Here is a 24,963-nt window from a genome sequence, read left to right as displayed (position 1 = left end):
AATAATATCTCAGCGGCACCCCTCCAGGCCGTCCTGATATACACAAAGGAGTTTTAAGGTCAATATTATTATTCAAGGGATAGTCCATCTGACAAACACTCGGCACGCAAGTGCTGCGTTCAGGGTGTCAATTCCTATTCCTGGCGGGGTGGGGAAAGTCCGAAGATGTTAACATCCCACTACAGGCAGGATACTTTCCTGTGTTCCCCGGATCAGATAAAGCATTTGTAGCGGTAAGCAAATGCTCACACATCTCCATCGCATGGATTAAGTGGATTGTAGTCATCTTTGGGAGAATTTCCTTCTGATGTCCTCTGGTGAGCTCAATTTTTCAAGCCACCGGCAAGCATTCTTGGGACCACCTGGTGAGTTCCGGGCACCTAGCTGGGTATTATAAGCAGCCACAATCTCCGCATCGTTGGCTTTCCTGAGGGTGCACGGCCAGATGAGATGTTCAGGTGCGGGCTTACGAAGACATCAGCCATTCCCCAGGGTTTTGATCTCGCTGCCCGGGATGCCACGTCACCCAGGTGCCGACCGAGATGAGCAGAGGGCTCACATCAGCCAATACTTCTCCAAACCACTCTACCAAGGCTCTCATGTGCATTAAAGAAGGAGATGTACGGGTTCGACGTCGAGGGGGGGCCTGTCAAGGTCCCCGTCTCCCAGAATGAACCAACGTCATGGTACGAGGTCGTGGCACGGTGCTTGGGTGCATGATCTGTCAGCAGGAATGCGAGTGCATGCCTCGCCATGGCCCGGTAACTGCATCTCACGTGCATTGTGGCGATCGCATGCAGGTGGAGGTGGCTACGTCGCGACCCTGCATACTCCGCCCTGGGCGCCGAGGAGGCCACCTCGGCCACAGGTGCGCCGGGGTGCGGGAGGGCTGGGCATGCCATGTGCCAACGCCAGCGCCTCTTGGTCACACATCGATACCAACATGGATCAGCCCACCGATGCACAGGCGGTGCCTGGTGCCCTGAGCAGGGTGCTGGGTTGGTGAGCAGGCTCCTGTTCACATGGGTGGACCCCCTCCTGGCCAAGGGCCTGCACAAGTCGCTGGACGCCGAGGACCTCTGGGGCACCATGCCCGAAGACGCGGCGGGGGAGGTGGCCGCGGCCTTCCAGTGGCACCTGGCGAGCACCGCCTCCTCCAGCGCCCAGCCACACGGCCGAGTGCACGCCGCCCTGTGGCGCTGCTACCGGGGGCGCCTCCTGTGGTCGGGCGTGGTCAAGCTCCTGCACGACTGTGTCATGCTGGCCAGCCCCGTCCTGCTGCAGCGCCTCCTCGTCCACGTCCAGCAGAGGTGGGCCTGGGGGCGGACGTTGCACGCGGGGGCATGTAGCGCAGGGGTGACGGCCCCTTCGCGCCACTGCGGCGTCGTGTGGGGGCGAGGGGCAGAGTCTAACACCCCTCTGAGTGTGTAAGGTAGAGCCGTAAGTCAAGGGCTCGCGCCGTCACCCTCCTGGCCCCCTGCACTCGCCACAATCCCCCGAGCCGGCACCCACCCCAGCTCGCCGTAACCCCTCCAACCCTCAGGGGGTCGCCCTGGATCGGCCTGCTGCTTGCCCTGGGCCTGGCCGGCACGAGTCTCCTGCAGACCCTGCTGGTGAACGTCTACTTCCACTCCCTGTACCGGCTGTGCGCGCACCTGAAGTGCAGCCTGGTGGACATGCTGTACCGCAAGAGCCTGCGCATCTCCTGCGGCGCCCGCTCCGAGCTCGGCGCGGGGGTGGTGAACAATCTGCAGAGCAACGACGCCGCCAAGCTGTGCGTGCCGGCCAGGGTTGTGCTCGTGGGGTTTGGGGCCTGCCTGGGTTCAGGAGATGTTTGGTGGGCCGTTGGCGTGTGCCTGGTGCAGCCGGCGTTCCTGCCCTGTCGTGGGGCAGGCAGTGGACTTGGGATGGGGGTTGGAGCTGGAGTCCTGCATCCCCGCACTGGCTTTGAGAGACTGATGTACTGACTTGGACTCCATCCAGTCCGTTGCCGATTGGTGTCCCGGAAGTGTCCAAGATGAATGATCGCTCTATGCATCTTACGAACTTCTGCTTCCTCGCCCTGCCTGCAGGTGGCAGCTCCCGCAGTACCTCCACATGGTTTGGAGCGGCCCCTTCCAGGTGAAGCATGATTCCTGCGCAACATTATCTTACTGCGGTCATCTTCAGTGCAGGTGTTACGCCCCCGCGCTGAGCAGGGATCCCGCTGCACCGCGCCTGGGCACCCAGTGGCCCATTCACCATCCCTACCTCACATAGATCCTGTGTGTCATGGGCCTCCTCATGCGGGTGATAGGCGTCGTGTCTGCCGTGACGGGGCTGGCCGTCACCGTGGCACTCATCCCCCTGCTGACGCTGCTGGGGAAGAAGCTGGCGTCGATCCGCAAGGAGAGCATGACTCTCACCGACGCAAGGGTCAAGCTGTGCACCGAAGTCTTGACAGGTGGCTGGGGGACCCTCGCAGGATTATTCGACAATGCCGTCTGGGCTGCTTCCCAAGCAAGGCTGCACCCAGTATGGTCTGTACTTTGGGTCAAATTTTGCCTGGTGGCTGACGGCCCCTCCCCCATACAGGCATCAAGGCCATCAAGCTGTACGCCTGGGAGGAGCCATACCGTCTGCTCATCACCGACCTACGGCAGCAGGTGATGCTGGGGCAGGAAATGGCGGTATTAAAGCCCATGGGCGTTGTCACAAGAGTGCCATCCCAGCACCATGCTGCACCTTTCTGTCCCCCGCCACTTCAGGCGCTCAGACACCACCCACCTCCCCAACCAGGAGCTGGCGCAAATTTTGTGGTCGGGGCTGCTGAACACCGTGAACTCGCTCGTCTTTCAGGGCGCTCCCATCATCATCACCATCGTTGTGGGTGGAGAGGGGGAACGGTGCTGTAGAAATTCTCATGCAGCCAGTCTGTTGAGATGTGGAGCTCGTCAGCAATGCAGCACAGCGATCGCAAGCTGAGCATGCCTGGTGGTGCGTGGTTGGAGCCCAGTGTCGCTCCCCTCCCACCCACTCACTTCCCCCTCTCTCCACCCTCCACCATAGGCATTCATGACCTACACCTTGCTGGGCCACACGCTGTCCGCTGACGTGGCGTTCCCCGCCATTGCGCTCTTCAACCTGCTCCGCTTCCCGATCATCATGTTCCCGCGCCAGATCACCGACCTCATAAATTGCGGCGTGGCCATCAGGAGGATCCAGACCTTCATGGAGGTGTGTGCCTGGTCGACCTGGGGTGCAGGGGCTGCTGTGCATGGCTGTGGGAGGGGTGCCATGCATGTGCAGACACTTTACTCCGACTCACGGCTCCCTTTCAAGGGAGCCAGGCAAGAGGCTGAGGCTCCGCTCATTCCCATCGCCTGCACGCAGGCGGGGGAGGTGGCGCAGGCAGGACCCGACGCCCCGCTGGACGCGGGGCCCCCTGAAGCGACGCCGGTGGTCCAGGCTTCCCATGCTAGCTTCTCTTGGGACGCCAAGTGCGAGCCGCTGCTGCACGACATCTGCCTGGAAGGTGTGGGGATGGCAGATTCGCCCTTGTCTTGGGACTCCTCCTCTTCCTCATTTGGTTTGCTGGACCCTGGAGCGGGACATGTTGTGCTCAAACGGCGTGACCAGGTGATCCTGGAATTCCAAGTCCCCTCATTCCAACCCCACACAACCCATGAAACACACACACGCTCGACAGTCAACAAGGGCCAGCTGGCCATTGTGGTTGGCCCGGTGGGCAGCGGGAAGTCCAGTCTGCTGGCCGCCCTGCTGAACGAGATGGTCCGGCTCCAGGTGGGGTGAAACCTGTGGTGGTCATTCCCCGTGTGCAGGGGGCCCTGGGCTTGCCTTGTCATCACCCCTCGGACCTGTGTCACCGAGCGGGCCCAGTTTGGGTGCTCGGGCAGTTTCTCCTGACCCTCATCGCCTTCAATGCCTGGCCCCCTGCCAAGCTCCTCCATGCCATCCCATGCCTCACCACGCTCAATACCGCCCTCTTCCCCCGGTCCTCCCCACCCCACCCCACCAGGGGACGTCGTCGGTGCGGGGCCGGGTGGCGTACACGGCGCAGGAGCCCTGGATCCAGAACGCCAGCCTGGAGAAGAATGTGACGCTGGGCGGGGCGCGGACCGCTGCCTACGACGCCGCGGTGGCTGCTTGCGCCCTGGGACAGGACGTCGCGGCGCTGCCGGCGGGGGACGCCACGGAGATCGGCGAGAAGGGGGTGAACCTGTCGGGGGGGCAGCGGCACCGCGTCGCCCTGGCACGGGCCTGCTTCGCAGATGCCGGTGGGTGGATTCTTTCTGTTTTGGGGCCGGCCCCGGGGAGGGGGAGATAAAGGATATGGGGCACAGGGGCTGCTGGCCTGCATGCACTGCCCTGAGGGAAGATGTGGGCCATGACGTGCTGCTGGGGTCGTGCATGAAGGCCGGATTGGGTGTGTGCCCAAGGGCGGTGCTCACGTGCAGGAGCCGGGATCGGCACATCTGGGCCGGTTGGGGGGTCCCGATGCAAACACTTGGTACAAGATGGCTAGGGGCCTCATGATTTTCATCGAGCCGCTCCCCTTTCCCCCCCACCCACAGACGTGTACCTGCTGGATGACCCGCTGTCGGCGGTCGACGCGCACGTCGGGCGCCACCTGCTTTCCTCCTGCATCTGTGGCCTGCTGGCCGGTAAGACGCGCGTCCTCGTCACGCATCAGGTCTGTGCGGGTTTGAGTTGGCGGGAGCTGCATGAAGGGGATGGACAGCGGGCGTCAGGGGTCCCGGACCAGCAAGCACTGTGCCCCTCGGGCCTACCCAAATTAACATGGGGCCGTTCCCAGTCTATGCCGTGTGTGCAAATGATGCTGCCGGTGCCCCCTGAGAAACGTGTCTGCCCACCCTTTCGTCCAAAATGTCGTCCATCGCAGTGACCCTGCATGCATCCTCCCCCCAAAGCCCTCACTCACCCCCCCCCCCCCCCTTCCCAAACTCCCTACTTCCAGCTGCAGTACCTGCCTGCTGCGGATGTGGTCATCGTGCTCCAGGATGGCCGAATCACGCATACCGGCCCCTACGCCGCCCTGCTGGCCGCCGGCGTTGACTTCCACCAGTTTGAGCGGCAGGCACGGGCGGCGGAGGCGGCGGGCAGTGCAGGGGTGGGGCCGCCGCTGCCGGAGCCCCGTCACGCGGCTGACTTCGACCAAAGCACGGTGCCCGGGGAAGGTGAACCAGGGCTCGTCGACGTCGTCATGGAGGACCCCGCGCCGCAGGGAGCTGCGGCGGTGGCGGAGGCGGCGTGCGTCGTGGTGTCCGCAGGGCAGGCGCGGCCTGCAGCGGCTCAGCCCGCCGAGGGCCTGCCCGCGCCCAAGCCCGGGCTGGCTGTCACCGGGAGGAACGCGGCGCAGGCCGGCAACCGCACCACGGACGTGGAGCAGCGGGCGGTGGGGCGGGTGGACCGCGGGCTCTACCTCCGCTACTTTGCGGCGTGGGGCGCCTGGTGGTGGCTCCCCCTCGCCATGCTGGGTCTGTCCGTGGCCGACAAGGGCATGCAGGCCGCGCAGAGCTGGTGGCTCTCCCTCTGGTCGGTGGACATCGTGGCACCGCACAGCGCGCACACCGCAAACTATTACCTCGTCGTGTACGCTGCGCTGGGCAGCGCCTCCCTCCTCGTCCAGCTGGCCTCAGGGCTGTGCCTGGTGTGGGGGGCCATCCGCGCGGCCCGCACCCTGCAGGTGTGGAGGGTTCTTGTGGGTTGTTTGTAAGGGGGGGAGGGGAGCTTGGGCGCCTGCGCAGTGGTAATGTGTAGTGGGACAGACACTCAAAGATGCATACAGCCAAGAGGCGCTCGTCTTGTGTGTCTGGCTCATCCTGTCGGCGGGGCACAATTGGGGCCTGGGGGCAGCCGACTCAAGGCTGCCATCCTGTGGCAAGCATGCGATGCATGGGCAGATCAACTGGGTTCATAGGCTTGAGTAGACTATGTCTTGGTTCCCTCTCCCTGCTGAGCCCCCCCTTCCCGACCCCTTTGCCAGGATGACCTGCTGACTCGGGTGCTGCGCCTGCCCATGTCCTTCTTCGACTCCCAGCCCACGGGCCGGCTCCTGAATCGCTTCACGCGTGACACCGAGGCGGTGGACGTGCAGTTGCCCGACTCGGTCAGGTCCTTTACCTCCTGCGCCGTCAGGTGCGAGGAGGATGTGTCATGCCGCCCCAGGACCTCTACGCCTGTCCTGCCCTGGAGCGCCCACCAACTGGCGCACCATTCCCACTTTCCACCCTTCCTCTGCCCTCGCAGCGTGCTGTGGTGCCTGGTGCTGGTGGTGGCGGTGTCCCCCGCCATCATGGCCATGCTGGTCCCGCTGGCACTGGCCTACCTCTGGGTCCAGGCGCGCTTCATCGCCACCAGCCGCGAGATCAAGCGCCTGGACTCGGTGGCCATGTCCCCCATCTACAGCCACTTCCTGGAGACGCTGTCGGTGAGGGGGGCTGCTGAGGGGGTAAGAGGATGAGCGATGCAGAGTGGGGGGCGATGAAGACGAATGTGGCGTGGTTGATGACCCTCCTGTACAAGGCCGCTCATGGACATGTTCTAGTCCGCAAGCGCGCCTGCACAAAACCCAGCCGACTGCCCTCGATTGCGGTCCTCTTCATCACAGGGCCTGGTCACCGTGCGCGCCTTCCGGCAGCAGGACGCCTTTGCGCGGAGCAACTGCGTCATGCTCGACGCCTCCAACAGGGCGTGGTGGCCCAGCCAGGTGATGCAGGGTGGCCATGGGTGACCGGGCTAGAGGCTTCCTGGAGGATTCTCCTCCTGGGTTGCTCGGATGCTCCACTCGCTGTTCCCGCAGCAGCACGTCGGTCTCAGAAATCCTTGCACTCCAGAGACCCGAGTTGTCCATCGCGCTGTCTGTGTCACTCCGTCGCCACCCACATGCATGCGCAGGTGGTCAACCGCTGGCTGTCGGTGCGGCTGGAGCTCCTGGGGACATCAGGTGGGTGGCCGGGGGCGGCCGAAGGGAATTTCCCTTTGCGCGTGCCCTCCCCCGCAAAGGCGTCGTGCTTCAAGCCGGGCCGCGGCTGTCACCCCACCTGGTTCGGGTGACATGTCCCTGTCAAGATGCAATATCCGATGAGCCATGCATTCCACACACCGAATCCCTGGTCGCAAGACCGCTGTTCCCCAGCAGTACCCCAGACCAAAACCCTACACCCTCATGCAGTGGTGTTTGGCGCGGCCCTGTTTGCGGCGGTGCTCCAGCCCCACTCCGCCGGCCTGGCGGGGCTAGCCATCACCTCCGCGCTCCAGGCCACGGGCCTCATGTCCTGGGCTGTGCGCCAGACCACAGAGATGGAGGTGTGGCAAAGGGTGGCCCGGAGGGGGATGCGAGTCCTCACTGGCAGTGCGGTGCCGTGGGTGCTGACTAGACCAGCATGTGAGGAAGCCCCCCCCCCCGAACCCCTTCTTCCCCCCTAACCCTCCCCCCCTCCCCCCCTTTGCGCCCCGCAGATCAGCATGAACTCCGTGGAGAGGCTGCTGGAGTATGCCAGCTTCGAGATCGAGGCGCCCGCTGTGATCGAGGGGCGGCGGCCCCTCCCGGGATGGCCGACCCAGGCGAGTAGAGGGGTGGGAGGAGGGGCAGGCTGTCACAGGTACGCACCTTGCCGCGCTGGTGCTGTCGAGAGCCCCCCACCAACCCCCTTCCCATCATTCTGACCAGGGCGCATTGGCTGTGGAGGGTTTATCGGTGCGCTACCGTCCCTCTCTGCCCCCCGTCCTGCACGATGTCTCCTTCTCCCTCCCGGCGGGGTCCAAGGTGGGCTTGGCGCGTGGGGAAGGGGGTGGAGTGGGCAGGCACGCAACATGGCATGCCGTGGATGCACGTGTCCATGCAGTGCAAGCCTGGTTGCGCTGCTCTCGTCTGCCCGACCTGCCCACGACGGTCTGACCCTGGCCCCCACCATGTTTTTCTCAACCGAGCGGATGACACCGCCCCGCCCGCCCCCCCCCCCACCCCCACCCCCTCTACCACAGCTGGGCATCGCCGGGCGGACGGGGTGTGGCAAGTCCACCCTCATGCTGGCGATGTACCGGCTGGTGGAGCCGTGTGCGGGACGCATCGTGCTGGACGGCATCGACGTCGCCAGCATCGGCCTGTTCGACCTCCGCTCCAGGCTGGCCCTGGTGCCGCAGGTCCGCCGGCGGACGAGTCCCCGGGTCTGCAGCCCCGGCGAAGGCCTGCCACGCCCGCTCTAATATCCGCCGGGTGCCTTGGCCGCTGACGCCTGGGGAGCACCTACCCACACACTCTCTTAAATCTCTCTACTTCCCACTCTCCCCACAGGACCCGGTGATCTTCACGGGGACCATCAGGTCCAACCTGGACCCCTTTGGCACGGCCGGCGCCGACGACCAGCGGCTGTGGGACGCGCTGGCACAGTCGGGCCTGGAGCGCGCGGTGCGTGGCATGCCCGCGGGGCTGGACTCGGGCGTGAGCGAGGGGGGGGGTTCCCTCTCGCAGGGCCAGCGCCAGCTGCTGGCCCTGGCGCGGGCCCTGCTGCGCCACACCCGCGTCCTGGTCCTGGACGAGGCCACCTCCAACGTGGACACCGCCACCGACTCGATGGTGCAGGTGAGGCGGGGTTTCTGGGGGGTCGTGGAGGCTGCGCGGGGGTCACGCCCGGGGCAGCCCCTTGACTCCCACCATCCCCGGAACCACCCAGGGCACCATCGCACGGGCCTTCGCGAGCTGTACCGTGCTGACCATCGCGCACCGCCTACACACCATCATGCGATCGGACGCCATACTGGTGCTGGATGCGGGGAGGGTCGCGGAATTCGGGACGCCGGGGGACCTCATGAGGCAGCCGGGGTCCGCATTCCGCGGACTGGTCACCGAAACAGAACAGGGCGGAAAGGTCGGCGCGTAATTGCGTCCATGCCTGCTCAGGATATTGATTGTTGGTGCAGTCCTCTTGTACTATACTACAACCTCAGAATGACCGCGCTTGTTCCTTGGGGCGCTTCGCGAGAGGCTCGTCTGACGGGAGGCAGGCCATTTGATCAACCGCAGAGGTTGGGAACGTCCGCAGGTGGACACGTCATGTGTATGTGGAAGGCAGAGCCTGGCGCAAACAACAGAGGATCGGGTCTCTCCTGTGCACAGAACGAACATTTAATCAAATACCAGTATATGCTCATTCTCGTGTGTTCTTCGGTGCCCAACCCGGGCCGCGATCGAGATGCGCGCGCGGCCCCTTCTAGCAAGGAATATGAGCACGTCCGGGGGGTGACACGGAAGTTGGTAAAGTTTGCAGAAAGTCCAAGCGATATTCAATCTTTGCTGTGTCCAGAGCTATGCTTTACGGATAATATACAATTCATGCGCATATCCACTCACTCGCCCACAAAATACGGCAATAAATGCTACAGTGTCCCGGTCCGGTTGCGGATTGCTTTCTTGGCAGCTGTCGTGGAAGCTACCCGCTCCATCCCAAGCGTTGCAAGGGTCCCGGGTAAATTCCAGCCTGCCCAGGCGAGGCCCAACAGACCCGTATCTAACCTACGTGTGCGCCAGACGCCGCACTGAAACATCAATACAGGCTGCAACGATTCAGTGTGCATTTGCGAGTGGCCTTGCGCCGGCCTTGAGGTATGCACGCGGTAACGTAACTCTGGACCCCTATCTCGAAGGAATCGGGAGGGTGACCAATTCTAGTCCGTGGACCTCAGCGCTTCCCACAGCCGCTCAGGTGGGAGCTTGTGATGCCACAAATCTTCTCCCCGCCCAATCGTACGCGGTTCTGGCCGAGTCTCCCATGAGTCGCCCGCAAGTCTCCCGTACTCTCCAACGGTCTACATCCCCCCCCGTGCCGCAGAGTACTCCGCGGACACAGACCAGGATATAATCCAGCATGGTTGATGCAGGCCTTTCCTGGCACGGGGAAGACGCGGGTTCGAAGCACCAGCCTGAAGCCCTCACGCGGGTTCCCCCGTACATGTTGGAATCCACGCCAGCGACGAATCTTCACGGCAGCGATTCGGGCCCCTCGCGCACGCGCAGTACCCGCCGCAAGCTGTCCAAGCATGTGAGTGTGCCCACAGTTGATGGGGGATTGCGTCGTGTCGCGCCGTCCGCGCAAGCGACGCGTCGCCCCAAGATCGCGAGCCCACACCCTTTCCCCCTCCCTGTCCCTCAGGGAGTGCTGGCATCGTCCATCACCCTGGAGGATGTTGCCGCCCAGTGAGTCGAGGGGTGGCGACCAGTGCCCGCTCCACTGCCTGCTGGCCCTGCATGCCTCCGACCCATGAACACACTTTGAGGTGGAGGAGACCCAGCGCTCTAACCCTTGTCTCTCCCCCCAACCTCTCCAGTTTTCACCTGCCTGCCGACAAGGCATGCCAGCAGCTGGGCATTTCCCTGACCGTGCTCAAGCGCGTTTGCCGTCGCGTCGGCGTGGACAGGTATCGAGAGAGAGCTCGGATTGTTGGGTTTCCAAAAAGTAGGGGTGGGTGGGTTGGTGACAGGCATTATGGCCGGTCACGAGCTTTCCAGGGTGGTGGCATGGCCCGCGGCCCGTTCCCATGCCCTCCCAGCCGGTCTGCTCTGACCTTGTGTCGCATCGCCCCACGCTCCTCGCAGCACGCTCAGTGCGCGCTGTCCCTCCCGCGCACACCCAACCTGGTCCCCCCCACCCTCGACGCCACACCGCAGGTGGCCATACCGTCGCGTCAAGTCCCTGGAGCGCATCTTTCACTCCCTGAACGATGCGCCGGGATCCGGCGCCGCCCGCGACGCGGTGCAGCCCCTCTCTGGCGGCCCCCCCCGCCCCCACCCCGGCCTCGACTCCCAGCACCTGGCCACCTGGTCCAGCGAGGAGTCGGCGCTGGGCACGGTCGTGCTCCACGCCGGCGCCCCGGGGTCGCCAAGGCGCGCGCTGCTGCACGGCGGCGCGGCGCTCGACCTGGGCTGCGCCAGCCCGGATACCTCGGGGCGGGAGGACGGCGGCTGCGAGGCCCCAACCCCCCGCCGCTCCAGCGACGAGTCCATGGCCGCCCTGCTCCGGGCGGCGCTGCCCGAGGTGCTGGAGCGGGGCGCGGCTGCGGGCCCCGCACCCCGCGAGCGTCGTAAGGGCACCGACGGCTTTGCCTCCGGCAGCACCAGCGACGCGTCGGCCCGGCCCGAGGCGCGGCCCGACGGGGACGTGTCCTCCCTGCGCGCCGCCACGCCGGCGGCGCCGGGGCCCGCCGGGTTCGACTTCGAGATCTCCCTGAAACCCATGCTGGAGGGGGGGGGGCGGGCCTGCGTCGGACCCCGGCCCCACGCGCACGGCGCCCTCCAAGGGCCTCGTCGGCGGCGGGTTTGCGTTCCAGCCCTACCGCCGGCCGGGGACCACGCCTCCGCCGCGAGACTCCCGGCCCCCGCCGCCCCGCCCCCGCCCCCACTCGCCCGGGGCCCACTCCCCCCACGCCCGCCGCTCCTCCTTCGTGGCGCCCGGGCCCCTGCGCGTGGGCCCCGCGGCGGCGACATACCCCGGCCCTCGCCACGCCTCGCCACGCCACGCCACGCCACGCCACCCCTCGCCACGCCACGCCACGCCACGCCACCCCTCGCCCCGCCACGCCTCGCCCCGCCACGCCTCGCCGCGACGGGCCCACCGCGGCGGCGCGGGCGCGCAGCCCGGCAGCCCCCGGCTGGTGGGCCTGCTGCAGCGCCTGCTGGGGAAGCTGGTGTCGGAGCGGGAGGCGCCGGCGCCGTGGTCCCACGCGCCGCAGCCGGCCCCGCCCGCCCTGGCGCGGCCCGCCTACGCGCCGGCGCAGCCGCTCGCCCGGCCCTGGACGGGCGGCGCCTCGCACTGGCCTGAGACGCAGGCCTGGGCCCAGGGCCCGTCGCAGCCTGACGCCGCGGCCGTGCGGCAGCAGCTGGAGAGCCTGGCGCGCCAGCTGGGCCACACGCTGTGTGACGTGCAGCTCCAGCCGCACGCCGCCAGGCCATGACCGGGGCGAACAGCCCGGAACGGAATTTTTGCACCATTTTCCTCTGAGGGGCGCCAGCTACCGGGCCCCCTCCCAATCAAACGAAACGAATTGACCAGCCAGGGGCTCCCGCCGTCACGACGCGCTCACCCGTGTGAACTTTGTCCTGTGCTGACTACTAGTAAATGCATCCTTTCCTGATTTGCTGCGTGCTCCACCCTTACTCATGTGCCCCAGGCCATACCTTTGTATTACCCATAATTTTACACTTTGAGCAAAGGCAGGCTGCGGCCAAAAAGGCAGAGGCATGGGCGCCCAGGCAGGGCCAATCACGCCGAGCAGGGCCCCCGCGGCGTCGGTCACCGCGTGGGAATGCCGCCCCCATCCCCGCCGTCGTCGCTACTGGCGCTGCTTCCACTGCCCTCGCTGCTGTCGGTGGTGGGGCTGTATGCGTCATCGAACTCCTCGTCCTCTGACCTGCAATATGGACAGGGTGCGTGGAAAGGACTGGGCGGGTGCGGCGGCTGGTGGCGGGGGGGTGGTGTACTCACACCACACAGACGACTGGAGAATCGTGTACATGTGACGGATACCAACTGGCAGTGCAAAGGCATCATGCTGGCATCCGTCTGCCATAGCAGGCGCTGTCTGCCAGCTCCAGGCATAGTACATCATGCACTGGCAGGTCTCGCCACCCGACCCACCCGATGGTGATGGGGGGTTGCACCCGCCAGTAGAGGTAATCAGAAAACTCCTCGCGCTGCGGGAGCGAGGGTAAAGGATGAATGAGAAAAGCAAGCAGGTGGCAGCAGAGACCCCACGAGAGCATGATTTGTAGAGAACATGCCCAGTGTGGGATCTGCTGAGGATACAGGGGCCCTTGCTCCATAGCAGGCCAATTTCCATCCTCCAGCACCTTCCCCCCAACCTCCAAGCACCTGGGTGCCAGCAGAAGGATCCTGGAGGGTCGGCGCCTTCAGCGCCGGGAACATGTCGTCCACGAGTCGGCTCAGGGAAGAAAGGGTGGACCAGGTGGAGGTGCGCACCACCGAGGAGGCCTTCCGGAGCTCGCCTGGTGGGAGGGTTGGGTGGGTGGAAGGGGATCGGACAAAATCACCGAAGCGTGCACTGTGACGCTCGAATGGCAGGAGCAGCCATGCGCCGTCCCTCTGGGTAGCCACTGTGAGATGTGCCGTGGATCATCCCGAAGCTCAGGAAGGCAGAGTGAAGCCACTTCGACCATGGCATGCAAACCACCGAGCCCAGGTCTGATGCCTGTCCCAGCCCCAGCGCACCCTTGGGGTTGATGATGAAGATTCGGGAGGGTGGGACGCCCACGGCCAGGTACGAGATCTCGTCCGTATCCCGGTTCCCAAACCCGGCGTAGAACGGGTTCCAGTCCGGGGGGAAGAGCGAGCGGATGTCCTCGAGGCACCGGATCTTGAACTCGTGGGGGCGCCGCAGGATCACCTGCAGGCATGGCAGGCGCGAGTGGGTCTGTCGATCCTGACAGGCGGCCAGGCGCGGAGGCACTGCACCTGCATTCAGCGCCACAGGGGGCTTGGCAAGCCTCGGACCCCCCCCTGCTCCCACTGTGCAAGACCAAGCTCCAGGCCAGCGCCCTCAGGCGAGTCACCTCACGGTACAGGGATGGGAAGAGGCCGTCTGGGGAGATGATGACAGGCCCGTCTGGCATGGTGGTCCCGTTTTCTATCAGACTGTGGAGGTAATCACGTGTAATGGAGGCCTGGCAGGGAAGGGGTGGGAACTGAGTTTGTGGAGGGTGTGGTGTTTCCATGGATTCTAGGCACACCCTGGGCACGGCGGGCGTGTGCTTAGAGCAAGGATCCTGCGGCACCCAGCCGGGAGCCCTGGCTCATCTAGCTGGCAAGGTCTACCTGGGCGATGGATCTTGACGACAAGAACAGGAAGTTGTAGTGGTTGCTCTTGATGGCAGAGAACAGGTGTGTGATCCCCGCATGCGTCCAGTCTGGCGGCGTGGTGGAAAGCAGGGCATCGGAAATGGGGTGGGTTTGGGCAGCGATCAGGGGCACCGGCACCTGAGGACAGCATCTACATGCAAGGCGGGTCCCAGACGAGCCAGTCCTTTGCCGAGCACACATGCTTCCCGTGCCTCTGTTCTGTGCAGACTGGCTGCCGTCTGGCTGCACCATCACCCCAAGACGATCGACGCCCCCCTCGACCCTCCCTCTCCCCCTTTCTACACCCTCGCGTCACTCACCATAGCCGAGGAGGGCGCCCAGGTGCCCCAGGACGTCGCTCTTCGTGATGGTCCCGTCGATGTCGGAGATGACGAGCCGCGTGCTCCACGGCATGAGGTAGACGTAGGCTGAAGGGGAGGGAGCGGGGATGGGCCGAGAGGATTGCTGGAGCTCTGGTGTGCTGCATGGGTGCGATCGGCGCGCGGCTGGCGGTGCACCTCTGTGCCCCCCCGACTCCCCAGGCACCCCCCTCTCACCGTGGAGCTCCTGCTTGCCGAAGCGGAAGAGGATGGTGTTCCTGCCCTCCTTCAGCAGCGGGCTCAGACTGGACAGCTGGAGCTGGGTGGGCACGAAGGCCCGCTTGCGCAGGATGACAAACCGCTCGCCGCCGGGGCCGGTGTGCAGGCCCTCCACATCCGTGACCTGGCGGCGGAGAGGAAGGGATGGGCGGGGGGGGCCGCGGTCGAGAGCGGGAGCGGGGCGCGCAGCTGCGTTCCACGCATGCCAATCATGGCGCATCCGGCCCCGCAATCTCGACGGTGGGTTCCATGCGCACCTGGATGGAGGCCGGGCCCTCCCCCTTGGCCAGCTGCTCCAGGAGTGCCTGTTCCTGTGGACGAGAAGCGAGGGAAGAGGGCAAGCAGCGTCACAGGCTGGGGTGGCAGGCACACGGCGCTGCCCGGAACCCTGCGCATCTGGAGTTGCGTGCAGGAGGGCGAGCGCCCTGACTGGCAGGCTGTCCCCGTGGATGGAACGCCCCCTCTCCAACCCCCAAAGAAACAAAAGAAAGCATGCCTGCTCAGGGGTCACACGCTCCGGGCCAGCGTCCCTCTCCTCCACCGGCCTGGCGGAGGGCCCGCCCCCCGCCGGGCCCTCCCCCTCCGCCCCGGCGCCCGGGTCGCGGGGCGCGGGGCTGGCGCCCCGCGACCTCCCCGACCGCCCGCCCCAGGACAGCGAGAGCCAGGAGCGCCAGCGCCCGCCGGGGCTGCCGCCCCGCATCCGGGGCGAGGTGCCCTCCTCCCCGTCCGCCTCCCCGCCGGAGCCCCGCCCCGTCGCGATCGGGTCCAGGATGGGCCAGGTCTGGCCCGCCGCCGGCAGCGCGTCGTGCACGTGCTGGGCCGCGTCGGGGCCAAAAGAAACCAGGGCCACCAGCAGGGGCAGGGCCGCGGGCCAGGGGTACACGGTCTGACCCACGCGGCACGCGAGGTCGGGCGAGGCCAGCAGTGCGTCGGGGGCCGCCACCATGTCCTCGGCCGACACGCGGTGCCTGCGTGGCGAGGTGGTGGGAGGCACGCGCGACGCGTCAGCACGTGGGGGGTGGGGATGTGAAAAGGAACGGCACAAACACAGCGACGGGATGCGCGAGTGACCTTCACTCCACAGGCCTCGTGCGGTGGAGAGCATGTATGCTTGGGAACGCAAGCCCATGAAAGGGCAAAGAACACACAGACCCACCACACCACCTCTCAAACAGCTCCGCCACGATGTGCCCGGGCATGCCCGTCGCCAAGTGAGGCAGGCAGAGCGACAGCTGCACGCGGTCAAGCCGGCCGAGGCGGGCGGCGCCGCCGCTGTCGGCGCGAGACAGGGCGGTGGAGAGGGCGGAGACCGCGGCGCCGGCCCCCCGCCCCGCAGACTGTGTGCGTCGGGAGAGAGTGGTGCTTGAGGGATGTGTGTGTCTGCCGTTGCCGATTCCCACAGCAACGATTGTAATGCGCAACGTCCCACGCCTGGCGATGCCTGCATGCCCCGTTTCTCTCTGCATGCTACCACACAGTCACGCACCTTGCCCTCTGGCGAGCCGTCGCGGGAGCCGCCGGGCCGCCGCGGACGCGGGATGTCCACGGCCGAGGACCCCGCCTGCCGGAGCGGGCTGCCACCTGGGTCTGGCGCCTCGTCGACATCTAGGTCGCCTGCGGGCTGCGCAGGCGCAGGACCTTGGTCACTTCCCTCGTCTGCCTGGTTTTCCCCCAGGGACAGTGCGAGCAGCGTGGCCTCGCTGCGGTCGCTGGCCTCGCTGCGGTCGCTGGCCTCGCCGCTCGCGCGCCGTGCCTCATCCACCGCCTCGCTGTCTTCGAGGTCCAGGCGCCGCGCGGCGTCGGGGGCGAGGCGCGCCGGAGCGCTGGCCGCCGAAGCGTCCACCCTGGCGCGTGGCGGGTCGGCGGGCGAGGAAAGCGTGGCGTCGGGGCGCACGCCGCCCGGCGGCCCGGCGGCGCACGCCGCGGCGACGGCCTCCGCACCGGCGGGCACGGCTGGGGGCTGGGCGCCGCCGCCCACCCCCTCCCCCGCCCAGGCGGGGCGCGCCCTGGTGGTGCGCAGGGATGGAGACGGGCTGCGCACCGGGTCGGAGGGCGCGGAGGCAAGCGGCTGGCCGGCCCCGGGCAGGGGCAGCGACCGCGCGGCGGCGCCCAGGCCGGGCTCGCTGCTGCTCCGCCGCATGGCCCCGGAAGCCGGCTGGAAGCCGTCCCCGTCCTCCACCGGGGCGCCGCCGTCGACCTCGGCCAGGGCGGCGTCCACTTGCAGGCCCAGGCCCTCCACGGCAGCCTGGCCGCCGGCGAGGCTGTCCAGGGGGACTCGCTCCTCAGTGGCAAAGTAGGCCTCGCCAGTGCGGCCTAGGTGCATGGCAAAGTCCAGCTCCTCGCCTGGCGAGGGGGGTGGCGGAGGAGGGAGGCAGGGTCATCCAGGTGGGAGGGTAGGGATGGCTCCAGCGGGATGGTGCCAGCCGACGCACTGACCCTGTGGATGCCTTCCCTGCCATGCACCCCTAGAACTCACCGTTCACCACGATCTGCACACGTTTGTCCTGCGTGCGGAGGCCAGTGTACTTCCCAAACCGCACTGCAGTGGAGGTGGAGAGCGACGATCAGTGGATACCCATGCATGCGAGCCAGCGGCCCACACTGCGCATGACCCAGCGAGAAGTGGCGCTGCAGGGGTGCCCTCGGGCCTTCACTGAGCAGGGTTTTACAGCCAGCCAGCTCCTCGTCCTACCCAATCCACCCCCCTTCCAGCCCAGGTCTCGCCATAAAAGGGGGAGCTCCTGAGGGACCCGTCGGGCTGGCGGACCATGCACACGTCGATGGCTCCCGACAGGTGTGGCACCGCATATGTGAGTCGACTGGTCACAGCCAATGTCCCCGTCTGCGGGCATGACGGCAGGGGGTGGCAGGGTGAGCCGTGTTCCGCGTGCATGGGGCCCACCGATCCGTGGACCCCGATCGTCAAGCCAGGGCGCCCATCACGGGTCCCCTTGCCACCCATGCACCTTGAGGGCGCTGGCAGTCAGGGACTGGAGCCCCAACCCCGACATCGGAGCGACTGGCCTCCTGGCCCCAATCAGAGTGAGGTGGATCGCGACTCGGGGAAAACACGCCACTGCGCCAGAGGCAGACTGCCCCCTCTCCTTTTGGGCCTCTCTGTGTTTAGGAGATCAATGGATCGTATCTAGATCTGGATCCCTTGCCCTGACAAGTCTTCCATGCAACATCGACACAATTGTGCGAGGAGAAGAGTGAGTCGGGTTTTAACGACGGATCCGTCATGCGCCCACTCCCACGTGGGCATCTTCCGACATGGGACGAGGCTACGAGGTGCTTGCGTTGAATGCACCTCACAGGAGCATCTCATTACAAAAGCCAGCAAGCATACAGAACACAGTGATCATGTGAAGAAGGATTAAGACGTTCATATCAGGACCAAAGCAAGCTAAAAGCCCTTGAGGTACCGCCACTCGGCGTCGGTCTCCTTGTACAGACACACAAACAGCTTCTTGGTCCGCACATTCACCTTTATGCCGCACTTGCCCGGCAGGATGCGGCCCCAAAGCTTGGGAACGTGCAGGTGGAAGGCCTGAATCTGGCCAACAGCCCACACTTCAAGCGACTGCCAGTCAAAGGCCGTCCTGACCTGCACGGGTAGGGTGGAGGTGCGGGCATGAGGAGACTGTTTGGAGGCAGAGGCAAGGGGCAGCCTCACTTTCTTTCAAAATTTCATTCTCCGGACCTAGTTGGAGGTGGCAGGGCTCTTCTGCAGGTGCCTTGAGGCTCACAGGCGTCCCGCATGAACCCCTCCCTACCCGCAGCACCTGGTCCTTGGTCACTGGCTCCTCCAGTTGCAGTACCAGTGTCAGGTCAAACCCTTCGTCTATCATCCGATACTGCCCCAGCTCCTTGCGAGGAAGATTGGGGGGAAGGTCCGACACATCGATCCTGTCGGGCTCCCGCGCCACAGGCACCTGGTAAGGGGCATGGGGTTTGGAAAGGGAGAATGGGAAAGGTGTGAAGCGTTGATCCACCGGGTGAGCTGGTTCATATGCGGGACGCACCACGAGCTCCAGCAAGCATGGGTCCACACCACCGCATCCATTCTGCGACTACAGCCTGGACCGCCCGGACCTTCTTCCTGGGAGCCTGCCACATGGCGCCCTCCGCCTCCGGCGGCGGCAGCAGCTCCAGCCTGGGCGCCGGCGCGGCCTGCAGCTTGCCGGCGGCCGCGTGCCACGCTTTCTCGCCTGCCATGTCCAGTCGCGCCAGGCTGGCCGCCACGCGCTTGGCCGCCTCGCGGTTCCCGCCCAGCGTGCCTGGGCGAAGGGTTTGTGTTTGGGGGAAGATTTTGTCAAGGGGGGTACACGATGCGTTGCTGACCACACGGCGCCCTTGCTGCCAGCCTGCACCTGCCTCGCCTCCGCGCAGCACATGACAGATTCCAGCCCCACATCCACATCTCCGGAACGCAGGTCCAGCCACGCCCTCGCCCCCACCATCAAACCAGGCACCTGCGGTGGGGCCGCAGGCCAGCATCGCCGTCCGGCCCAGCACATACACGGGCGCGCCCGGCAGCACAAGGCTGGCGTCGTCGCAGCGCGGGTACCCGCCCACAAATAGGCCCCCCGGGAGGCTCAGGGCGTCCAGCACGGTGAAGGGCGCCGAGTCGGCCGGCACGGTCGCTGCGCCGCACGCCACCCACACCTCGTCCACCGTCAAGCTTTCGCCTTCATTTGACCCAGGTGAGGGATCGGAGGCTGGCAGCGCCGAGGCGCAAGCGCCGTGCAGGCCGCGGGTGGCCTCCAGTCGCACCTCCAGACCGCCGCCAGCGTCGCCCTCTCGCGCCACGCGCTCGACGGTGCGCCCCTCCCGCACCGCCACATCGCCGCGCCGCACGGCTGCGGCCAGGACCTCCCAGGCGGGGCCGTTGATGGTGGCCCCCGCACGCGCGGCGCGGCAGGCCGCCAGCCTGGTCGCGGGGTCGGGTTGACCGGCGAAGGGCACCATCAGCTTGGGGCCCTGCCACCCCACCCCCACCTCGAAGGGCGCCTGCCTCAGTGGCCTGGAGCGTGGTGTGGAGAGTAAGCGCTGGGGTGAGGAGTGGGTGGGAGGTGAGAATAGTCGACGGAGGCTTGCAGCATCTTGGGGCCATGCGGCAGGCGTATGGCCGGACGAAGAAAGAAGCAGGGACACATCCCAGAAGTGTCGACACCAGCATGCACCCCCCCCACCAAAACATGCCCCACCTCCTCGCGACCAGGGTGACCGCCCGCGCCCCCCTTGCCGCGGCAGCGAGCGCCAGGGTCACTGAGGTCATGCCCCCGCCCACCACGGCCACGCTCCTGCCCGCCAGCTCCTCCTCGGCCAGGCGCAGGCGGTGCGCGCTGCGTACCGCCGTGCCCTCCCTGTCGACCAAGTCTGCGGCCCAGGGCGGGATGAGGGGGCGGCTGTCGACGCGCGACACCACCAGGGCGCGGGTCAGAACCTCGGCGCCGGAGCCCAGGTGTAGCGTCAGTCCGCCTGGGTCAAACATGAAGGAGAGAGGTGGGAGGTGGGTGACCTGGCAGGCATCAAGGAATAATGAATCGGGGCGCGAGTTGAACAGGCAGCCGTCCGATTCAGAAGCCGTGCCTTGGTACGGCGTGGGCTCCACGCGCTCCAGGGTGTCCTGCCGGATGCGCTGGAGGCAGGGCGGGAGGGCCTTCACTACCTTGGACAGGCAGTAGTCCTCCAGCAGGCGTGCTGTGGGCAGGGGGGAGTAGCCGGGCACGGCTTCCAGGAGCTCCTGCAGTGTAATGAGGGTGAGGCAAGTATACGTATTGGCATCATCTTCACCATGTGACCATGATGAGAGTCGACCAAACATGCAACCTCAATTACCAACCCGCGGGACCCACCCCTGATCTGCCCTGCTTCTCTATCCAAGCGGAAAAGGCTCCAGGCTCGGGGCCCGGGTGATGGGTCACGGGGCTGCGCAGGTGCTGGATGCCCAGTCCCCGCCACGCCGTGGTCCAGCGGCTGAGCCAGGACCCGGCATGGTCTAACACCATGCACTGCTGCTGCAGAGAGCGCGGCAGCAGGCTCACCAGCTGCAATGCCTCCATTTCGGCGCCCAGGATTACCACCCTGCACTCCTCCATCTGCCGGGAGGCAGTCGGTGGGGGTGGGTCAAACGGGAGCATGGCAGTGCTTGCGGACCGTTCGTGCATTGCAATCCGGCCGGATCAGCCTACCTCCATCCGCGTCATGGCAGTTTCGACTCCTGCAAACTAGCTGGAAGGGGTTGATCCGAGCATGGGGCGATGATCGGCGAGGCTGAGTGCTTTGCACTGCCTGCAGTGCGCCGGGAATCTCTGTGCGCACGGCGCCCAGAATTGAATCGATCGCCTTCCGGAACAGGACTGATCCCCCTGCGAAAGCTCTGTTCTCACCACTCGACAAGCATGCCTGCGAGAAGCTTGCTGTTTACTCATAGATATGATGAACAAGGCTGCTGCCCATCCAGCCTCTGGCATCCCCTGCATATCCAGCGTTGCACTCACAGCCAGTGCTATGCTCGGGCACCAAGCAGCGCCAGGCCTGCAAGCACGACCCCATCAGTCCCGCCTGTCCCTGCTCTCGCTGCGTCGCCGGCTGGTCCCCCTCGCTCGGTCCACCGATCGCCGTTGGCTCTCGCTGCGGCTCCTGTCCCTGCTCCGCCGGTCGCGCTTCCCGTCCCGCTCATCCTCACTGTCGCCGTGATGCCTGCGTGATGTTGGAAAGAACGGGCGTGGAGCACAGGGGGGAGGTAAGGGCGCACTGGTGCCGACCTGCGCTCCTTCCCGCCCTCTTCATACTCCCCCACGTGCCCTGCATCAGTCTAGCACTCTGAATCACCCCTACACACACACCTCTTCCTGTCCTTCTTGTGCTTGTGCCGCTTCCTGTCCCTGCGCTCGTCGTCTGACCGGTCATCATCCCGCCGCGACTTCTTGCGCTCCGCTCGCTCCGCCTCCTTGGCCTGCCGGGAGAGCGGGTTCGTGGTGAGAGTGCATGGGACAGGCATGGTTGGTTAGGATCGCATCTGTGAGCCGTCCAGCCTGTACTCTTCTTGGTCTGGTGGTCTTTGCTTGTATTCCACCTCCCCCTAAACCCAGACTGTGTCAACTTTCACGCTGCCGCCCTCTCGCAACACACCACACGCACCTTGAGCTTGGCGATGAAGGCATCGAAGAGCTCCCGCTTCTCCTCCAGGCTCTCAAGCTGCAGTGCAGGGAATGGAGGAGCAGGCGCTCACAACATTCCTTCCAGCCCTCCCCCCCGGGTCAGCACCTGATCGCCATACGCCTGCCGGTTCGCATGCCAACCCTGGCCGCTGAACCCTGGAACCCCCACCCGTTCACACAAACGCACACAGACACACACCTCCTTCCACTCCGGCTCCTTTTCCAGCAGCTGCACGGCATCCTCCCAGGGCGTCTCCGCCTCTATCCGGCGCTCGTGGCGTAGAAGGCGAGAAAAGTCCTCGCGCTGGTACCGGTGCTCCTTCTCCCTCTTCGCGATCTCATCCCGCGCCAGCCCCTGCTGCTCCACGAAGTAGAGCTGCCTGTGCGGGCAGGTGTGGATGGGGAGGTACTGTTGAGGCGGGGTGTGGCCGGGGGGGTGAGGGCTGCCGAAAGAGCACACAGTTTTTGCGACAGCAACGACACACAGCATGCAACCTGAAACGTTTCCGACCCCAACAGGTGTACCGCCAGCACGGCCCATGTACACCACCACCACCCTCCCTCCCGTGCCGCTCACAGGCTCTGGGTGGGGATGGAGTCGGGCAGGGCTGGCTCGGCCCCTGCGCCCAGCGCTTGTGCCCCCTGGGCGACAGTGACCTCCCCTGCGCTGACGTCCTTGCCCTCCCCGTCGCCCCGGTCCATGCCGTCAGCCGCAGCGCCGTCCTTGCCGGCCGGGGCTGCCTCGGCGGGGGCCGCTCTGCCCAGCGCCGCCAGGAAGTCCTCCAGCTTGGAGTCGATGTCAACCACGAGGCCACGCTCCGCGACCACGGCCTTGATCTCCGCCCGGTCCTCCAGGTACGCCTTCTCCATGTCCTCCAGCAGATCCTGCACGATGAGGTGAGGATGTGTGCGTATGCAGTGTGAGTCGAGGGGGGTTGCGCCTCGCAACAACCCCTTCTGGGGACGCTCCAGGCCATGCACTCCCCCCAAGGCATGCCTCCCATGTCCTTGTCCAAGCAAGAATCATAGCCAGCCATCACCCTGGTCCCCACCTCAAACAGCTCCCGGGGGCGGGAGCCCGTGGTGTTGCGCTCTACGGCGAGGTAGGCCGGTTCCGCCTCGACCAGGGCCAGCGCCTCCCTCCAGCGCGAGCGCGCGTGCACCGCGCCGCGCGCGCGCAGGTCGGCCAGCAGCTCGCGGAAGGCGGCGCGGTTGGCGCGCTCTGAGCGCACCAGCTCCTCCCGCGCCCGCGCCGCGGCCTCCTTCTCCCGCTTCTCCACCTCCTCCATGACCTCGCGGAAGACCTCCAGCCGCCCCGCGGCGTCCACCGCCTCGAACTCCGGCACCCCCGCCAGCCGGTCCTGGGCGCGGCGCCAGGGCGTGCCCGCCACCAGCCACGACGCGCCCTCCAGCAGGTCGCGCAGCGCGTTCTGTGCGCGCTTGCGCTCCAGGCGGTGCCGCTCCTTCTCCGCGCGCGCGCGCTCCTCCACCCAGTCCTCGAACAGCTCCTCGCGCTCGCGCGCCGAGGCCACCGCCAGCCAGCGCGGGTCCAGCTCCAGTTCGTCGCGCGCGCGGCTGAACTTGGGCAGCGCGTCCAGAGCGCGGCAGCCGTCCAGCAGCTCGTAGAAGCCCTCCTTGGCGGCCATGCGCGCCGCGCGCGCCGCCTCCGCCTCCTCCTTCCGGCGCTGCTGCACGAACTCGTTGAACGCCGCCTTGCGCTCGCCCAGCGTCTTGAGCGAGCCGAAACTGCGAGTGGTTGGTTTGTTAAGGGGGTGTGGGGTCGGTGAGGGGTGGATAGGTGAGGGGAGGAGTCCTTGCGGTGGTGATCCAGTGAGCCAAGCCTCCTCACAATGTGCAGGTCCCCTGCCAAATACACACCCTTCCTCATGCGCCCTAGAGACCCACTGCATCCAGAGCCATGCCTCCCCGCCCCTCTCCTCCCACAAACCCCCCCACCCCCGCGGCACCCACCGCTTGTCAGCCATGATGGCCCGCGACACCTCGTCCCAGCTGTTGGTGCTGGAAACCCCCGTCTCGTTGAGCAGCGCCTTGAAGGCGTCCTTGGCCTCCGCGGTGGTGGCGTGGTGGGGGGTGGGGCCCGTCTGGATGGACCCCGGCTGGGCCACAAACACGCCGGCCTTGGCGCCCGAGCGGGCGGCCTCCACCGCCTTGAGCGCGGCCTGCGCCGCGGCCGCGGTGGGGCCGGCCGCCCCCACCAGGGTGGCCGCGGGGGCGGTCAGGCTGGTGCCCGAGGGAGCGGTGGCGGGAGTGGCAGCGACCGCGGCGGCGGGCTTCATCTCGTCTGGCATGGTCCAGCGCGACTCCTTGGTGGTCTTGTTGTAGTAGTACTTGCGACCGTCAGGGGCGGTGAACTCCTTCCATTCGATCACAGTCGCAGCGGGCGCTGCGGCGGGCTGTGCCGCAGCGACGGCTGAGCCTGGCCCTGCGGCGGCGGCGGCGGCGGCGGCGGCGGCAGCCCCGGCGGCAGCTCGCTCCTGAGGCAGGGGGAGGATGGGAGGACAGGCATGCTGTCAGAGAAGAGGGCCCGCCTCGCCGTGCATCATCTGCGTCCAGCATGCAGCATTGGACCTCAGCGTACCCTACCTGCCACAGCGTGCCCTGCCTGCCCTGATGTCCCCACAGAAAGTAAAGGCTTGGGCAAGCCAAGGCACAGACTCACCCATCCCCAATCCCCTCACAAACACTCTTACCTCTGGCGTCTGCAGCTCCACAGGCTTGGTCCAGACGCTCTGCTTGGTCCCGGCGTTGTAGTAGTACTTGCGTCCATCTGGGGCGGTGTGCTCGGTCCAGGCTGAGCCAGGGCCGGAGGGTGCGGCGCTGGGCACGGCCGCCCTGGGTGCAGCCTGGGCGAGGCTGGGAGCAGCAGCGGGGGTTGGCCGCTGTGGTGGTGCAGGGATGGGATGGTGGCGATGCAGGGAGCCGGCAGGGAGGAGCAGGAGCCTGGATAAAGCACGCACGGCCAAGCATGCACAGGAGTGAGCAGGTGCACCCTTCCCCTTGCTGAAACACCGGCTGAAACCTCACCGAGACAGCCACGCTGGCACCGGGAGCTCCTGGAGCAGCATTACCTGGAATGGGACCAATGTGGATCATCAGAGTCATCCTACCGCTGCCAGCGGGTGCCGGGCCAAGACAGAAAACCCCAGCCGTCGCGACCATCACACAGGACCGTGCCACTCAGGCAAGCGAGATCTACGCGCCTCACCTTTCATCCATGCCGGCAGCACAGCAGCACGCCCACGTCCTGCCATCTCAAGTGCTGCCCCGCTCCAGGTGGCTGATGATCGCAGCGGTTAGCGAAGC

General features: G+C 66.3%; 4 protein-coding genes across 4 annotated transcripts; 2 read left to right on the top strand and 2 right to left on the bottom strand.

Annotated features, from left to right (window-relative positions):
• Positions 1 to 450: 450 nt before the first annotated feature.
• Positions 451 to 8,903, top strand: F751_6814 (Multidrug resistance-associated protein 1; the record flags this gene model as incomplete). The annotated part of the gene is made up of 24 exons (XM_011398422.1): positions 451 to 458; positions 801 to 868; positions 968 to 1,310; positions 1,544 to 1,774; positions 2,073 to 2,121; positions 2,260 to 2,443; positions 2,575 to 2,645; positions 2,779 to 2,865; positions 3,049 to 3,216; positions 3,373 to 3,514; positions 3,689 to 3,783; positions 4,019 to 4,277; positions 4,575 to 4,693; positions 4,979 to 5,707; positions 6,008 to 6,159; positions 6,271 to 6,451; positions 6,632 to 6,730; positions 6,919 to 6,967; positions 7,196 to 7,329; positions 7,483 to 7,599; positions 7,694 to 7,789; positions 8,008 to 8,166; positions 8,318 to 8,605; positions 8,697 to 8,903. The coding sequence occupies 24 exons, from the start codon at positions 451 to 453 to the stop codon at positions 8,901 to 8,903; spliced, it is 4,035 nt and encodes a 1,344-aa protein (XP_011396724.1).
• Positions 8,904 to 9,971: 1,068 nt separating this feature from the next.
• Positions 9,972 to 11,970, top strand: F751_6813 (Protein RKD3; the record flags this gene model as incomplete). The annotated part of the gene is made up of 6 exons (XM_011398421.1): positions 9,972 to 10,061; positions 10,173 to 10,216; positions 10,348 to 10,437; positions 10,688 to 10,772; positions 10,827 to 11,177; positions 11,845 to 11,970. 6 exons carry the CDS (start codon positions 9,972 to 9,974, stop codon positions 11,968 to 11,970), a joined length of 786 nt encoding a protein of 261 aa, XP_011396723.1.
• A 338-nt stretch (positions 11,971 to 12,308) lies between these two features.
• Positions 12,309 to 17,481, bottom strand: F751_6812 (Phosphatidate phosphatase LPIN3; the record flags this gene model as incomplete). The annotated part of the gene is made up of 17 exons (XM_011398420.1): positions 12,309 to 12,426; positions 12,654 to 12,709; positions 12,888 to 13,021; positions 13,245 to 13,419; positions 13,586 to 13,696; positions 13,848 to 13,939; positions 14,192 to 14,299; positions 14,429 to 14,594; positions 14,728 to 14,781; positions 14,843 to 14,858; positions 15,124 to 15,438; positions 15,632 to 15,807; positions 15,957 to 16,235; positions 16,650 to 16,813; positions 16,947 to 16,974; positions 17,163 to 17,312; positions 17,437 to 17,481. 17 exons carry the CDS (start codon positions 17,479 to 17,481, stop codon positions 12,309 to 12,311), a joined length of 2,187 nt encoding a protein of 728 aa, XP_011396722.1.
• A 395-nt stretch (positions 17,482 to 17,876) lies between these two features.
• On the bottom strand, positions 17,877 to 24,725 carry F751_6811 (Pre-mRNA-processing factor 40-like protein A; the record flags this gene model as incomplete). Its single annotated transcript, XM_011398419.1, has 15 exons — positions 17,877 to 18,077; positions 18,247 to 18,405; positions 18,566 to 18,750; positions 18,946 to 19,496; positions 19,681 to 20,219; positions 20,332 to 20,574; positions 21,091 to 21,178; positions 21,325 to 21,434; positions 21,620 to 21,676; positions 21,839 to 22,019; positions 22,217 to 22,524; positions 22,692 to 23,385; positions 23,611 to 23,819; positions 24,351 to 24,513; positions 24,685 to 24,725. The coding sequence occupies 15 exons, from the start codon at positions 24,723 to 24,725 to the stop codon at positions 17,877 to 17,879; spliced, it is 3,729 nt and encodes a 1,242-aa protein (XP_011396721.1).
• Between the last annotated feature and the right edge of the window lie 238 nt (positions 24,726 to 24,963).

Source organism: Auxenochlorella protothecoides (assembly GCF_000733215.1).
Source record: "Auxenochlorella protothecoides strain 0710 unplaced genomic scaffold scaffold97, whole genome shotgun sequence".
Taxonomy (NCBI): Eukaryota; Viridiplantae; Chlorophyta; class Trebouxiophyceae; order Chlorellales; family Chlorellaceae; genus Auxenochlorella; species Auxenochlorella protothecoides.
This window is presented reverse-complemented; position numbering and strand designations above follow the sequence as displayed.